Consider the following 18,896-nt stretch of genomic DNA (forward strand, 5'->3'; position numbering starts at 1 on the left):
ACACACACACACACACACACACACACACACACACACAAGAACAACAACATATTATTATTATTATTATTTGACACCTCCAGGGAGTCCAAAGACTCATCGAGGGAGAGTGTGCCAACAGCATCGAATGATTTGTCTCCTTCCAACTACTAACTGCGCTCAAACTTACTTAACTGAGCCATTAGTAGCAGAGGCTCTACCAATTGACAAACCTTTGCCGGCTAAGGAATATTTTTTTGAGTTGTTTTAAGATTATATCCATTTAGTATAGCGGTATTTTTGATTATTTCTAGTTCTTAGTTTAGAGAATCTTCAGAGGAGCAGAATTTGTGTGCTCTGGAAACTAGTGATTTAATGATGCCAAATTTTTGAGATTGATGATGAGCGGAAGAATTGTGAATGTAGCGACCTGAAAATGTAGGCTTGCTAAAAATACAATACTAAATGGATATAATCTTAAAACAACTCAAAAAATCATCAGTCACCTTCCCACACATCAACCAGACAAGAAGTCCATAGGATTCCCATACCTTATGTCAAAGGCATCTCTGAACGTCTTTCAAAAATTATGAAAAAATACAATTTTTTACCACTACTTACAAACCTTTCAACCAAATCTATAACTTGTTACCTTCTCCTAAGGACAAAACTCTCACCTCTGATGGTACCTGGTGTTTATGAGATCCCATGCTCATGAAAATTGTCTTACTTTGATCAGACAGGTAGGTCTGTTCAGAAACGCATCTCGGAACATCAAGACCACATTCGTCTTTTCAAACTGCAGAAATCTGGTCTCTCCCAACACGGAGTTGAAAATCCAAACCATAGGATCCATTGGGAGAAGTTGAAACTTTTACACAGATCTTTATATAAATATGAACATTTATATAAAGTGCTGAAGCCCTACTGCACAGACCAAATTTAAACTGCAACGACGTTCTTACTATTCCTAAAGTATGGCAAATTGTTATACAAATTTGTGTAAAATAATCTTTACATATTTATTTTTTATTTTATTTATTTATTTTTTATGTTTTTCAATTCCCCCCCCCCCCCAGTTATATTTAATTTACTTCTATAGCACATTACTGCACACATATTGAGATTCCATTGTAATCATGCGCCCTAACTGTATGTTATTCCTACTATTGTTTACACTACTGTAGTGATGATGTCCCAAGATACTTGGGATGAAATATTTACGAATTAAATAGTCATTACTGTGGCTATTATGTGCGTGTTTAGTGATGAATTCATCACAGGTTTTGTTATATAAAAAGGCACTTTGTACCGTATCAATCCACCTATATCTTGGTCTTCCTCTGGGTCGTTTTCCTGCCAACCTGGCAAAGAACACTTGTTTTGCTAATCTTTCCTCGTCCATTCTGTTTAAGTGACCAATACCACCTGAGATCAGCTCTGCTAACGCATTCCTGGATGCTGACAATGTCAAGTTCTTTTCTGAATATCCTCGTTTTTAATATGATATTGCCATTGATGCTATCTGTTCACGCCTCTAATCTTTCTGAGGACTCATATCTGCAGTCTGCAGTCTTTGGTCAAGTGTTTTAATTCTAACCCAGCTCTCAGATCCATACGTTAAAAACGGGTTTGAACACAGTCTTGTATATACAGCTAATTTAGTGTTCCGACTAATTTCTCTCTTATTCCATATGAATTTATTCAGTTGACGTCCCACCATACCAGCTTTGTTGATTCTGTTGTCTATATCTATATTTAATTTACCATCTTCAGTAAAAATTGTGCCTAAGTAGCTGAAATGTTTTACTTGTTCCACAGGTTCCCCATTCACAACACAGTTGACATTTTCAACAATACTACCTATATTTTCATTGTCTTTGTCTTTTTAATGCTGACCTTCATACCATATCTATTATAACAATTATTCAATTTAGTCAAGGAATCTTGCAAACTTGTAGCAGATTTATTTTGAAGTATAACATCATCCGCATAAAGCAAAGAGCTCACATTAATATCTCCAATTCTGATATCATGTTTAATACCACTTTCCTTCATAATGTGATCCATATAGATAATGAATAACAGAGGGGATAATGTACATCCTTGTCTCACACCAGATTTAACATTAAACTATCTTCCTGTACTTCCTTCAATTCTAAATGGTGACTTACAACTCAAATAAAGACTAAGTATTGCTTGATATAATGCCCCATTGACACCATATAACTGTAGCCTATTGAATAGCTTCTCTCTTGGCACCTTGTCATATGCCTTTTCCAGATCGACAAAACTTAAATACAGATCTTTGTTATATTCCCATGTTTTCTCAACTATTTGTCGTAAAATGAAGATCTGATCCTGACAGCCTCTATTCGGCCTTGTTCTTCACCAAGCTTTTCTTCCACAATTCTTCTCAACTGTTTCTCAAGTATACTTGCATAGATCTTGCCAGGAACACTCAATAGGGAAATACCTCTGTAATTCTCACATTCAGTTTTATTTTCCTTTTTATATATGGGTACTATTAGAGCTCTACTCCAATCATCGGGAATTCATCCCTCTGTCCAAGCTTTCTGAACTATGCAGTGCAGCCACTGTAAGACTTTCATACCACTATACTTCAGCATTTCTGGTTGAATATCATCTACTCCTGCTGCCTTTCCACATTTCAAGCCTTTGATGGCTTTTTCTACTTCAAATATGGATATGTATTCCTGACTGTATGCCTGTTGAGTGTGTTTTTACTACAGCTTGTTTCATTTAGCAATTTTTCGAAGTAATTACTCCATAATTCAAGGATATCTTTTTCTCCCGTTTTCATGTCACCTTATCATCTCTAACTCCTTTTATAGCACTCTTTCCTCCATTTCTAAGCTTCTTCAACAACCTCCAGAATATCTTACCACCTGTGATATTTATTTTCTATGTTATTGCCAAAGTCCTCTCATGAATTTTGTTTTACCAAAGTCCTCTCATGAATTTTAGCTTGTTTTACACAGTGCTTACATTTGTCTCTGTATTCTCCAAGAGCAAAAGCTGACTTATTTGCCAGGAACTTTTGATATGCTTTCTTCTTTTCTTCACTGCCTCTTTAACTTCCTGTGTCCACCATGGAGTTCTGATTTTTCTATCGTTGCAGACAACCTCATCACATGCCTCTCTGGCTGAATCAATCAGGGTTTTCTTCAAGGCTTGCCACTGAATCTCCAAGGTTTGGTTCCTGTTCTCAAACTCTTTCATTTTTCCTTCAATAATCTTTGTGTATTTTAGTCTACAGTTCACATCTGAGAGCTGCTCAACTTTTATTCGCTTTAAAACTTTCTTACATGTTATTCTTTTCAATATGAAATTCAATTTTATCCTGCTCAAGACTAAATAGTGATCACTTGCAATTTCAAATCCTCTATAAAATCTGGTGTTCTGCACCAGGGAGAAGACATCACTATCAACAATAACACAGTCAATGAGACTTTTCTTATTCCTTGCCTCTTCTCTCCATGTGAATTTGTGCACATTTTTATGTTGGGACATGGTGTTAGTAATAACCAGTCCATGTCGTGAGCAGAAATCCAACGGGTATTTGCCATTATTATTAGCTTTGCTCTTTTCTCCAAATTTTCCCAAAATATTTTTTGTGAAATGTATGTCTAACAATCATTTTCCTACTCTGCTATTTAGATCCCCAACTAGGACCAACTTTTCATTTTTCATTGTGTCAGTTGCTTTTTCTAAAGCCTCAAAAAATTCCTCCACTTCTACCTTAGTAGAACCTTCTGTGGGACCATAGGCACAAATAAGTCTCATTGTCCAGTTCCCCAATCTCATATTTGCCCACATTACTCTACTTGAGACTGACTGCCATTCAAGAAGATTAGCCTCATATTTTGTGTTGAATACTATGGCTACTCCTTCTTTTCCTTGATTGTCATTGCCTGAATATAACATTTTGTATTTATTGCTCAGAAAGATCTCACCAGTTTTGGTCTTTTTTTTGTTTCAGTCACTTCTATTATGTAGATCTGGTACTTATCTAATTCCTCAGCTAACTCCATTTCTTTGCCATTCAGGCTTCTTATGTTGATAGTACCGATCTTTAACTCTGGTGATGTTGAGTTGGGTGTGCTTTCAGATTTGTTCCAGTAGCTGTCTTTTCGCTGTTCGCCCTGGTTCCCTGGCGAAAACAACAGGGGCCTTGTTTAACCAAGCGATGCCCCAGCCAGCATGAAATTTTGTCATGTTGTACCATAATTTTGTATATTGGTTTAAGCCAATAAGAATACAATTTGGTCGGCTAAATCCCAAATTGCCAGCCCATCCTCGTTCGTTCAGTATCCAGATAGATAGATACCCAACAGGGTGCACCATGAGAAGGTGAGAATTGGACATCAGGTCAGAAGCCCTGGTCAGTTCTTCGCATTCCTTTAAAGGCTATGTGGAGGTCTCCTCTCAGTTATACAGTTTTGACCCTTAAGTATCCCGGAACATAGGAAGCCACAGTTACAGAAGAAGAACTCTGTAATGCCCAAACACCATGGTTTGTCTTTTTGAGCAATAATTCCAACACAGGAAAAAATTTAATAAAAAAACAATGGAAAAAAATAATCACTAGTATTTAACACCACAGTGATAACTCCAGGTAAAACAGTAGTAATGCCTGTGGTCATTTCATTAGTACATGGTAAGCATTTGAAATCAAGTAATATCCATGTGAAAAGTATCCATCTAAGATTGCATAAGCAGAAATATGTCTATAACTCCATCCCCCCCCCTTTTTTTTTTACATACATATCAAATTTCTAATCATGTGTATGTACAAAATGATCAGAACTAATGACTTTTTATAGCAAGGGAGGGTTTGAATTTGAATCTAGGCAACTTTATCAGTATTTTAAAATTTTTCTCTTCCATGCACGTGCATGTATATATGAAGTTTTAGATCTCAATTCCAACTGGAACTACATTATAAAATGGAAAGTATGCCTACATCATCCTGTATACTTTTAAGGAATTCAAAATGTCTTAGTTATTATTCAGTTTTAGATCTTAATTAAACTACAAATGTTTCAAAAAAATGATCATTCACACATACTAAATTTGGATTTGATATTGTAAATTATTCTTGTACGTTAATATACATGATTAAGGTAATAACCATAAGGAGAACAAAAGGGGAAATTTCATTTGGCAATTAAAGTATAATTTTCATTTATGATAATGCATACTATGTCAACAGTCTCTAAGAAAACAAACTACTTTGAATTCAAAAAATTTCAACTGTTGGAAGTTTTTCTTATAAAGACACCTACCATTTTCAATATCACTTGGCCGAATCCCACTTACAGGCGTTCTGTAATCTGATACCTTTTCTGTTGGTTTAACATATTTATCATACACACACTGTCCACTTGTGGAAACCAAAGACACCCTGGCTAAGATGGAATCTCTACCATCAAATCCTGTTCCAACCATTTCACAATCAATAGCAACTGCTTTTGTTAATCTGAAAATGTAAAACCAACATTAATTCAGTTGTAATAGGATGCCCAACTTCCTGAAAAGCATTCAACATAAGTAACATTCTTGGAGCATTTTAACAAGAATAAAACTGATTTCATTTTGTGCGTCACTTTGTTACTATGGATGAGACTTTGATTCACCATTACATACCAGAATCCAAATAGTGGACAGAAGCCCGTTGTTCAGCGTCAAAGAAGACAAAGTCAGTTCCATCAGCAAGAAAGGTTATGGCATTGTGTTTTGGGATGCTAAAGGAATTTTATTTATAAATTATCTTGAAAAGTGTAAAACAATAACAGGGGGAATATTATTCCTATCTTTTAACCAGACTAGATGAAAAATTCGTGAGAAAAAACCCGGTTTGCAGAAGGTGTTTTGGCAATGGGAAAATTAAAGGATCTGCACTATGAATTTTTGGAACATCCACCCTATTCCCCAGATTTGGCTTCCTCTGACTTCTATCTCTTCCCAAAACTAAAACTTTTCCTTGTTGATCAGCATTTTTCTTAGAATCAAGAGGAGATTGCAGCTGTAGAGGAGTATTTTGCAGATCTTACTGAGACCCACTACAGAGAACGAGATAATGGTGATGGAGCATCACTGGAATAAATGTATTAGTCTTAAGGGAGATTATGTTGAAAAATAAAAATAATTTTTAAATTATAAATTTGTTTTTTTATTGTTAGGCCTCTTGAATGACTTGTAAAACTTATGGTATGAAAATAAATCTTCATAAAACAAAAATAATGAAGATAGGTAGAGAAGAAGAAAATATTTCTATAAATCTTGAAAATCACCTGCTGGAACAAGTTAATAAATATGTTTATCTTGGCAGGCTTATATCTAGTAACCTCAACAATATGGACATAGTAAAACACAGGCTAAACCTAGGTTGGACCAACATAAATAAACTAAACAAAATATGGAAAAATAAAAAAATCCCAACGAGTCTAAAATTAAAATTATATAAAACAATTATTATCCCAATGGCTACTTATGCTTCAGAAGTCTGGAGATTAACTCAACAACCAATCAAGAAACTTCAAGCATTTGAAATGAAATGCCTTAGAAAAATTAATAACACCCACTGGATGCAACACAAGACTAATGATCAAGTCAGAACAGATTTAGACTTCCCAGATAATATAATAGACACAATCATTAAGCATCAACTGAGATGGTTTGGTCATATTCAGAGAATGGCCCCTCATAGACTCTCATATTTAGCTCTGAATGGATATATATGAAGAAAAAGACCTAGAAGCAGACCAAGAAGTACTTGGATAAAGTTGCTGAAAGAACATTCACATCTACCCAGCTATAGAGTCATGATTGAGATGGCTTAAGATCGTGATAAGTGGAGAACCTTTCTTCTTAGTGGACTCAACCAGTTACCAATCGGATGAGATGATTGTTAGGCCTGGGTAGCCCTGGTATGAGACCTGACTCCTACCAGGCGCGTTCCTCGGGTGGCGGATGAGGGAAACCCCAACGGGTTGCTCCGAATAAAGAATAAGGAGTTGTGGACCAAAGGATGCAGCAGAGGAGTGGCAAGCCGGCTGCATTATTCTGCCATTCAACCCTATGAATCAGGAGTCTCCACTGTGTCAAGAGAATGTTACTATGTCCAAGGAAACTGACGCGACTGATCCTAGATCACAGGGAACAGTCGAGAAGTTTAGTATGTAATCAGCCAACAGAATTTCACATCTCTTAACCTTAAATATAAGGACACTGTTAAAACCTGGGAAAATAAATTTGATGGAAAAAGAACTTGCTAGGATTAAATGGGACATTTTAGGTTTGGCTGAAACCCATTGGACAGGAGGAGTTATAAATCTAAATTCAGGAAAACTATTCTACTCGGGCAGAGAGGACAATATACATAGAGAAGGAGTCACAATTTTAGTGAATAATAGTCTACAAAATGCAGTCATGGCCACAGAACTACATGGCCCAAGAATGATCGCTATCAGATTAAAAGGTAAAGAAAAAATGTTCACTTTACAATTATTCAAATCTATGCCCCCGACCAGTCACATGAAGATGAAGAAATCAATACCTTTTATGATAAGTTGCAAGATCTAATAGACAAGACCAATAAGAAAGATATATGTGATGGGAGATTTTAATTCCAAAATTGGGAAGTTCACCGCAGGCATGGAGGATGTTATGGACAGATTCGGAGTTGATAACAGAAATGAAAGAGGTGAAAGAATTTTAGAATTTTGTAAAGCAAATAATCTATTTATCTGTAACACCCTTTTTTTTTTCCATAGACCTTCCCACAAATACACATGGACCTCACCAGATGGTACAACAAAGAACTGTATTGATTACATTCTAATCAAACACAATTGGAATCATCAGTGCAAAATGTTAGAACTTTAAAAACTCCAGACTTCGACACTGACCATGAACTGCTAGCAACAAAAATTAAACTAAAATTCAAGTATAGTAAATCACGAGTTCCTATCAACAAAGTGGACCTGTCAAAACTGAAAGAGAAATCTATGCAAGATAATTATCAGATACTAATAGGAAATGAGTTTAGAAGATTATCCTATGACAATATAGAAAATACATGGAATCAAGGTAAAAATATTGTTACAAGTACTGCAAGAAACATACCTGGTACAACATTAAGACCAAATCATGAATGGATAACCCCTGAAATTCTAAATACTTTAGAAGAAAAAAGAACAGCAAAGCATATATTAAATATAAAAAATACAGAAGAAAATAAACAACATTATAAGAATCTTAAAAACAAAATTGATAAAATGTGCATATCTACCAAAAATAACTGGTTGGAGGAAAAAGCAAAACTCTGCAAAGAAGCTAATAAAAGAAATGAAAATAAAACGGTATACAAAATTATCAAAGAATTAACTAAGATCTATAAAGATAAACCATTAACAACGAAAGATAAAAACAATCTAGAAACTGAGTCAATACAAAATATTAAAATAATTTGGAAGGACTACTATCAAACATTATTTCAAAAAGAACAGGAGAAAAACAGAAAAGATGACATATGAAAAGGCACCACCCATAACCTCGGCAGAAATTATAAATGCAATAAACCAAATGAAACTTTCAAAAGTTACGGGTAAAGATGAAATATCGATGAAATTCGAATCAGGTGCTTACAGAAAAATCATAGAGGAAAACCAAGCAGGATTCAGGCCACATAGATCCACTATAGACCACATCTTCACCTTTAATAACATAGCAGAAAAATATTGGGAATATGACCTGCCCATATACTGTTGTTTTATAGATTTTAAGCAAGCCTTTGATTCAGTTAATAGAAACAAATTGATTACTATCCTAAAAACATAAAAATAGATTCTGATATTTTAACATTTATTACAAATTATTATGGAGATACCAAAGCTTTTTGTTAAAACAAACAACATTAAAACCGAGAATTTCAGAGTTGAGAAAGGTGTAATGCAGGGATGTCCTCTCTCACTTCAACTCTTTATCCTCTTCCTAGAAGAGGTCTGTAAAACCATAGCCGATGAACCAGGTGTAAAAATCAATGGTACCAACATTAATCACATAAAATACGCAGATGATATCATTATTTTAGCAGATTCTAAACCACCGCTAGAAAAAACTATTAATATTTTAAACGACTCTTGTAAAATTTATGGTATGAAAATAAATCTTCATAAAACAAAAATAATGAAGATAGGTAGAGAAGAAGAAAATGTTTCTATAAATCTTGAAAATCACCTGCTGGAACAAGTTAATAAATATGTTTATCTTGGCAGTCTTATAACTAGTAACCTCAACAATATGGAAACAGTAAAACACAGGCTAAACCTAGGTTGGACCAACATGAATAAACTAAACAAAATATGGAAAAATAAAAAAACCCAATGAGTCTAAAATTAAATTTATATAAAACAATTATTATCCCAATGGCTACTTATGCTTCAGAAGTCTGGAGATTAACTCAACAACCAATCAAGAAACTTCAAGCATTTGAAATGAAATGCCTCAGAAAAATTAATAACACCCACTGGATGCAACACAAGACTAATGATCAAGTCAGAACAGATTTAGACTTCCCAAATAATATAATAGACACAATCATTAAGCATCAACTGAGATGGTTTGGTCATATTCAAAGAATGGCCCCCTCATAGACTCCCATATTTAGCTCTGAATGGATATATATGAAGAAAAAGACCTAGAAGCAGACCAAGAAGTACTTGGATAAAGTTGCTGAAAGAACATTCACATCTACCCAGCTATAGTCATGATTGAGATGGCTAAAGATCGTGATAAGTGGAGAACCTTTCTTTTTAGTGGACTCAACCCGTTACCAATCGGATGAGATGAGATGATTGTTAGGCTGAGAACTTTTCAGACCACCCTCATATAATTCTCCAAACTCTGATAACTACTCTAATCTCTTTGATTACCTATCTCTAAAGTTTGATTCTTTGCTATCTAAATAACAAGGTTATTTTCAGGAACTTCAATGTCTAACTCAAATAATGCTTCTCTTCTCTAATTCCACTGATCAAGCAGGCAGGGATGTCAAGGTATTTCCCATTAGTTGAAGTGAAGGCTAGAAGATCAGATGTGGATCAAGAGTCCAAAATGCCATGATTTCTCTACTATGCTAATAAATTGTGCTCCAGAAGTAACTAGTCTTCTATCACCTCTTCAATCTTTCCTACTCCACTAGCTTCTCTCCTAAGTAAGCCAACAAACTACTGCACAACTGCTCTCACTTCAGTTTTCTCATAATCCATGGAGGTCATACAGCCCCCATCTTCTTCACCACATGGAAGCTTACCAACTAATCTTCTAGCTCTCACTACTTGCATTTGGACTCAACCCACGAATAGATACAGAGAAACTCGTGTGGTTGATCTTAGCATTTTTTAAGGTGATTGGGTCTAGCCCAGAGGTCTACTCAGCATACTACTATCCAATGGTAGTATGCTACATCAATGGTTCTCTCCTTGGACTTTTCTCATCACTGTAGGAGTAGCCCCAGGATCCTGTACTCTCACCCACTCTATTCCTCCTACAAATGATCTCCTCTCTCTGATTTTGAATCCTATTCATGGCTTCATTGAAGACAGTATGCTCCATTCCTTTTCCACATTTGACAAACCTTGTGATGCCCAATCACTAGAAGCCTCAAGATCTTTCATAAGCAATATCCTAAGCTCTTATCTCCTTGCTATTCTTCAGTGGGTTCAGGATAACCTTGTGAACTTCAATATTATCAAAACAGGTGGCCTGTTTAGTATCTCATATCCCTTACTTTGTTTAATACTCAGATCTCCAAACAGGATTACATTTCTCTTCTTGGGCTGAATTACTTCAGTCTTTCCTGGGCACAAACACATCTCAACTATCCTTTTCTTTTAAGCTCACACGGTGATCCGAATACATTTTTGAAAATTATGGAGACAACTAATGTGTTTGAATAAAAACTTTAGTTTAATATAACTAAAATCTATATTCGACGTTTCGACCTTTATGTCAAGGTCATCTTCTGGAGCATATAACTATACACAGAAAACAAGCTACACTGCAATCAAACTGGTTTGTTAAAGTTACTGACCAACCACTACAACAATTGTTGGCCTGACCTCTGGTGAAAAAAAATTAAAAATAAATAATTATACATCAACACTAGAGTCCTATTATTAGTGTTATCTGTTCGTTGTAGAAATACACTGGGTGCAACAACAAGTCTATGTTTCAATCTATATACATATATTAACATCATGATTATAAATATACATTCCAGCCAGTTGGTATGGAATGGTTACTAATACTAGCTGAAGATTGGCAAGAGTCTTGACTTATGGATCTTATATATTAGGTAGGCTGAATGTGTGCCATCCAGATCCTTGGTCATGCCATCTTTGTTGTTGATATTTGGGTGGTTTAGCAGGATTTCACAGGCTTCCTTTCATACCAGGTTTTTGTATGGTGTAAAGAGAGGATGCTTTTCCAGTTGATTTCGTGTAAGGTGTTGAGCGCGTGATCTGAGAGGTCAGCTTCACCATAATGGTTATATTTAATGTGTTCCTTCTTATGTATAGGGATTGTCCGTCCTGTTTCACCAATGTACAGTAAGTTACAGGTGCAGCGGATGCAACAGACTCCAGAATGTGCCAATGGGAGGAGAGGATCCTTAGAGGAACTGAATATGGTTTTAAGTTTAGTGGGTGGCTTAAAGGTGGCACTGAGGTTATAATGTAGGATTCTGTTGATTTTTTCTGATAACCCTTTAATGTATGGGATGGCTATGGTTTTACTGTAATCTAGGTTTGTTTTTGTTGTTGTTTTATGGAGTATTTTATTAATAGTATTTTTGTTATAGCCATTATTTATGAATGTGTCGCTGATGATTTTTAGTTCTTGTTTCAGGGATTGCTGGTTAGAGCAAATTGTTACAGCTCTGTTTTTAAGGGTGTTAATGACTCCATATTTTTGTGATGGGTGATGGTATGAATTAGCATGTATGTATTGGCCCATGTGTGTTGGTTTTTGATAGACAGTAAAGGATAGACTGCCTGTAGGAAGACGTGTGATGACTAGTATGTCTAGGAACGGGAGCGAGTTTTGATTTTCGATTTCGGTGGTAAATTGTATGCGTCCGTGTTGTTTGTTCAGGTGGCTAAGGAATGTGTTTAGCGTTTGTCGCCAGATCGCGAACACGGCATCAACATATCTAAGCGAGACTGTCGGTCTTAGCATGGCGGAATCAAGAGCCCTTTGCTCAAAGGTTTCCATGTAGAAGTTAGCGATTGGGGGGGGGGGAGATAGTGGTGAGCCCATAGCTGTACCTTCTTTTTGTAGGTAAAATTTGTTTTGCCACACGAAGTAACCGGACTGTAGTATGTGGGCAAAGAGGGCCGTAATGTCTGGCAGAAATTTGTTCTGTAGTAGGAGAATTGTGTCATTGATGGGGACATTTGTGAAAAGGGCAGAAACGTCAAAACTGACTAATAAGTTGTCTTTGTCGAGTGTTATGTTTTTAATTTTGTTTATAAAGTGTTGTGTGTTCTTTATGTAGGAGGGGGAATGACCTACCAACTCCTTGAGTGTTGACGCTAATTTCTTGGCTAAGTGGTAATTGGGGCTGTCTATTCCTTCCACAATTGGTTGTAGGGGCACATTTTGTTTGTGTATTTTCTGTTTGTTTGTGTTTTTGTGAGATATATGGTTTTCTTAATATGTCGTGTATGGTTTTCGTAATGTTCAGGACATTACTAGTTTCTAATTGCATTTTATCGGCTATACTGTTAAGTAGGGACCTGATGACTCTTTCTATGTGGTATACAAAATCCAATTTGTTTACCTTTTTAGGTGCTATTGCATAGTTAAGTCCTTTATTCAGTAGCGTAAGTTCGTCGCTGTTCAGGGTGTGGCTTGATAGGTTGATCACATGGTTCTTGCTTGCCAGTGGTTGGTCGCTCCTTGTCTCCCTTGTTTGTTGTTCACTGTTGGTGTTTATCGGGGAAGTGGTCTTCTGATTGGATGGATTCCTGTGATTGGCTGCCATGTTTCGCTGTTGTTTCAAACTGTGGAATTTGGTCTCTTGAGTTTTTCTTTATTCTTTTCCAGGGTATATTTGGCCGAATTGTCAGTAATTCTTTCAAGTACTTGTAGAACGTCTGGATTAATATAGTTCGATAGTTCAGATTGCAATTTTGAAACCAGATTTTGAGTTATTGCTAGGTTTTGGGAGGCTGTTTGGATCTGTTCTCTGAGCATTGCTTTTTCTATGCAGTCATAAATACGGAGTGCTTTAGCGGACGTAAATTTCTTTTTTAGCCTGATGCAGATAGGAATAAGGTTATTGTCTCTGCATCTCTTTAAAAAAGGCCAGCCGATTGATCAAGAGGGAAATACGTATCTTTAACTTACCCACAAGCACCGCAATCAGTATAGTATCATTTCCATGGATGATCTGAATCCTTTCTTTTAAGCTTACACGGTGATCTGAATACATTTTTGAAAATTATGGAGATAACTACCGTGTTTGAATAAAAACTTTAGTTTAATATAACTAAAATCTCATATTCTCATATAGTCACACGTCTTCCTGCAGGCAGTGTATCCTTCACGGTCTACCGAAAACCGACACACACGGGTCAATACATACATGCTAATTCATACCATCACCCATCACAAAAATATGGAGTCATTAACACCCTTAGAAACAGAGCTACAACAATTTGCTCTAACCAGCAAGCCCTGAAACAAGAAAGACACATTCATAAATAATGGCTATAACAAAAATACTATTAATAAAATACTCCATAAAACAACAACAAAAACAAATCTAGATTACAGTAAAACCATACCCATCCCATACATTAAAGGGTTATCAGAAAAAATCAACAGAATCCTACATTATAACGTCAATGCCACTTTTAAGCCACCCACTAAACTTAAAACCATATTCAGCTCCTCTAAGGATCCTCTCCTCCCATTGGCACATCCTGGAGTCTATTGCATCCGCTGCACCTGTAACTTACTATACATTGGTGAAACAGGACGGACAATCCCTATACATAAGAAAGAACGCATTAGACACATTAAATATAACCATTATGGTGAAGCAGGCCTCTCAGATCACGCGCTCAACACCTTACACCAAATCAACTGGAAAAGCACCCTCTCTTTACACCATACAAAAACCTGGTATGAAAGGAAATTTAAGGAAGCCTGCAAAATCCTGCTAAAGCACCCAAATATCAACAACAAAGATGGCATGACCAAAGATCTGGATGGCACACATTCAGCCTACCTAATATATAAGATCCAGCATAAGTCAGGACTCTAGCCAATCTTCAGCTAGTATTAGAAACCATTCCATACCAACTGGCTGGAATGTACATTTATAATCATGATGTTAATAATATATGTATATAGATAGAAACATAGACTTGTTGTTGTGCCCAATGTATTTCTACAACCAACAGATAACACTAATAATAGGACTCTAGCATCGATGTATAATTATTTATTTTTAATTTTTTTTCACCAGAGGTCAGGCCAACAATTGTTGTAGTGGTTGGTCAGTAACTTTAACAAACCAGTTTGATTGCAGTGTAGCTTGTTTTCTGTGTATAGTTGTATGCTCGAGAAGATGACCTTGACATAAAGGTCGAAACGTCGAATGTAGATTTTAGTTATATTAAACTAAAATTTTTATTCAAACATGGTAGTTGTCTCCATAATTTTCAAAAATGTACATCTCGACTATAGTTTTTGCTGTTTCAAAAAGAGGCAGTAGAAACTATAGCTGAGATTCTACTTCTCATCTTTACACTAGCACATGACACCACTCATATAACACCTGTACAACAAGCACTATATAAATCCCAAACCTACAAAACTATGAAATACTAGTCATACATTTGGGTAGTGCACCTAAAACCTCTCTAAGACTGCTCAATGCTATACAGAAGAGGGTAATCAAATAATTAATCTCCACTCTCATAGATTAGCTATGATAACTTTCTCATAGACATTCAGCTTTATGAAAAATGTTCTGAAGTGACCATCATCAATATTCCTTCTTTCTTCTAAAACTGTAGTAAGAGTAGCCACCAGTTAACATCTGTTTACCACCCAGCTCCAAACCAACTTCTTTTCTTTGTTTTTCATTCCAGCTACCTCTGTACTTTGGAAAAGCTTCCTTGCTCTATTTACCAATTACTTAAAATCATAACACTCAGCTCTTCAAGAAATATATCAACAAATTCCTTCTTTCTTTTTACTCACACAAGGGACTGATGTGCTATAGGTCTTGCAATTTTGTATGTGGGTCTGACATTAAACAAATCCTGTGTGCTGTTCTTAACCAATCTCTTCAAGCTTAACTGATGCAGACCAGTCTATCTGGAAATATGTGCCTTAACACCGTTTTTGTGCATTGGCATTAGTTTGCCTTCTTTTCACTTCTTATTACAAGAGTTGTGTGATACAATCAGATAAGAAGGCACAGCCAACTCTTGCATATTTCCTAAAAATATGTGGTGGTATGTCATTTATTCCCACAAAGCACTGAGTAGACTAGACATTAGCTTTCTAACATCTAGCCTACTCAACACATAGCTCTAGTTCCTGTAGTAGGTGTTACCTTTTAAGCATTGCACTGCACCATTCACACAGTATGATATGAACTGTGGTCCACAAATACAGAAAAAAAATTTTTTTTAATTGTTATGGCAAACTTAAGCACCAAAGCTGGATCAAAAGGAAGAGGGGGATGTTCATAGTAAATGGTATTGGATTTGGCAATGTGAATGATAGTAATGTAAGGTTAACTGAGTTTTGTGGACAAAATAACCTGATAATAACAATACCTTCTTTCGAAGCAACCAAAGCACAATTATATACTTGAGAAAGCTCAGATGGTAAAATTAGAAAACAGATCAATTACATAATGATTAGAAAAAGAGTTCAAAATAGTTGAGTATAAACAAAAATGCACCCAGAAGAAAACAGACCTGGACTACATTATTACAAAATTAAAAACACCAATAGCAGATACAAAGAACAGTGCCTGCATTTCAATTACACAAAGAATGATTCAACTAAAAATAAATAGGCAACAACAAAAATTAAGTTATTTTGAACACCTCAGAAAATTTCATTTAGAACATAAAATAACAAACTGAAGGTAAAAAAGAATAGAAAAAGTTTGCGAAGATTGTCAAAGATACTTCCTATATCTCCAAAAATTCTAAACAGAGAAAACCACAGACGAATGAAAATATTAAATCTATTCAGCAAAGGCAGGCAAGGTTATTGAAAAACATGCACAGAGGCCAAAGAAACTTGGTTGAATAATAATCACAAGGAAACAGAAGACCAGAAATAGTTTTCTGTTTTTACCTTTTGTAATCTGATAACAATTTATTTCAAATGGTCAGCATTGTCATTATTGCTGGCTGCTCACATATAGTGTAGAGTTTCTCTTTCTTGTCGTTTTAATTTTGTTCTCTATTTCTGTGGTTTACTGTGTTATATTAAACTACCACATGGAACATGTTCTGATAACACAGCCAGTCATAACTGCATTATTGTGACATGTTTCATAATGTACTGGTTTGGCACATTTTCCATATTCTAAACTTTATACTGTCTTGGCCTTGTTACAATTCCATATTAAATATATATTAAAATATAAAATTCCTCAAGTAAGCAACTTTGCTGGCCTGGTTGGCAGAGTGGATAGCAAACCCACTCTCCAATCAACAGGTTGTGGGTTAGAATCCCACCGTGGACACAGATGTTTATAGAAGCCTGCTCAGGATAAACTTGTATACCCCCCCCCTTGAGTTTATAAGGACTGTATTAAAAAATATAAATAAATAAAATAGCAAAACAAAATTTAATTAGTTAAGGTAAACATTTCATTTGAAGTCTTGAAGGCAGGTAAAAAGGGATAGGCTCCTTGCATCAGGTTATCCCAAAAGTAACGTCATTTTTTATGTACTTGTTCAAACATGTCTCAGCTTGTCTAAACACGAATTTTTCTGCACAAGTACCGTTAAGCTGAGGTGGCCTCATTCTAAGGAATTCCACTTTGCAAGAACATCGTACATAAGTTATTGTTAAAATAACCTTTTATTACTATGAAGGTCAACGAAGAGTACATTAGGCACATCAAGTTTTGAGTTCAAAAAAGGCAACAATGCTGCTAACACTAACAAAATGTGCAAGAAGTGAATGGCAATAATGTTTTGAATGTGCGAAAGTGCCAGCGATGGTTCTAAAAATGTTGACAAGGGGACTTTAGCTTCAAAGACTCCTCTCGCTCTGGGCACCTTGTCTCTCTCTCTCTCTCTCTCTCTCTATATATATATATATATATATATATATATAAAATGATATGCTGGAAGCAACTATTACAAAAGATCTTAATTCATCGTCATCGACCATCCACTGTCATAGGTAAGAACTTGGAATAGTGTCTAAGCTCAGAAAGTGGGTCACTCATGAACTGACAAACAATCATAGAGAGTGCATCAACATCTGCACTGCTCTTCATTCTCGAGAGGTTTAATTTCCGTTTTTAAATCATGTAGTCACCAGTGATGAAAAGTGGACACTTTACAAGAATGTTAAGTGCCAAAGGTAGTGGGTTCATTCAGGGGAACAGGCTAAACCTCAGACAAAACAAGCTTCACCCTCAGAAGGTTTTGTTAAGTGTTTGGTGGGATCCTATCCTATCATATCCTATCAGTGGTCCTAACAGGCACTTAAGCACCCATGACCTTTCCAAGTAGTCTTGGACTTCGCAACCATAACTTGAGGATAAAGTGGTTAGCCCTATGCATTCCGGTGTGCCCGATGCCTGTAAATGCATGTGTTCACGGGGCCGGTTTGTCTGTTTTGGAGGACAAAAAACCAGAGTTTCTGGGTGAAAAAACCCCCTACTTCTGCATAAGACCAGCTAACTCACTTTGTCGAAAGAAACCAGATAAAGGTTCCTCACGTTCCTTACGTGTTGACGGGCATTGAACCCAAGTCTTTCCGATCTTTATGGTTGGCATTATACACTTTGAACTCTTGCCACAAAAACCAAACAATCACAGCTGAACTGTGATTGAGGAACTCGGCTGGAAAAAACTTCCATATTCTTCATATTCTCCTGATATTGCACCTTTAGATTAGCACTTATTTCAAAGTTTGCAACATTTCATTAATGAAAAACAATATGACACATTAGAGGCACTGAAATTAAGCCTATGCAACTTCATAATGCCATTTCTATAGAATTCAGAAGGGCTGGATGCAACTTCTTTGCCTTCCAGCCCTTCTGAATTCTATAGAAATGGCATTATGAAGCTTTCACAATGTTGGAAGAGCTTTATTGATTCAAATGAAGAATGTATGCTTCATTAAATTAGCACGTGATTTATCTTTTATATATTTTCAAAATTTAATGCTAAAAACAACATCACTTTTGGGATGACTTGATATATAATGCACTATAAATTAAAGATGCCAAGTGAATTCATGAATGGGCTACTTGTATATAGAGGATGATGACTTCACATCAATTGCCTTAGTATCCCGTAATGCAATGCACATATCCTTACAGACATGTATAATATATAATGCATGTATTATACATATCCATAGACATGTATAAGCATAAAAGCTGGATCAAAAGGAAGAGGAGTGGTCATAGTAAATGGTATTGGATTTGGCAATGTGAAGGATAGTAATGTAAGGTTAACTGAGTTTTGTGGGCAAAATAATCTGATAATAACAGTACCTTCTTTCAAAGCAACCAAAAGATACTGGCCCTTCTCATGTATGCATTATGGGAAGGGCCACTACCCAGACCAGTTTCATTGAGGTCTCATCGGTGGGACCTTTATTGA

At 35.9% G+C, this 18,896-nt stretch overlaps 1 protein-coding gene across 1 annotated transcript in view; it reads right to left on the reverse strand.

The window, feature by feature from the left end:
• Window positions 1-18,896, reverse strand: part of LOC150100650 (RNA exonuclease 4) — an 88,250-nt gene that overhangs the window by 31,553 nt on the left and 37,801 nt on the right. Inside the window, exon 3 of the mRNA XM_090401672.1 lies at window positions 5,286-5,479. Within this exon, the coding sequence (XP_090257798.1) occupies window positions 5,286-5,479 (194 nt within the window). The remainder of the gene's footprint in view (window positions 1-5,285; window positions 5,480-18,896) is intronic.

Source organism: Typopeltis vanoorti, chromosome 12 (assembly GCF_054136105.1).
Source record: "Typopeltis vanoorti isolate ZY-2024b chromosome 12, IOZ_Tvanoo_1.0, whole genome shotgun sequence".
Taxonomy (NCBI): Eukaryota; Metazoa; Arthropoda; class Arachnida; order Uropygi; family Thelyphonidae; genus Typopeltis; species Typopeltis vanoorti.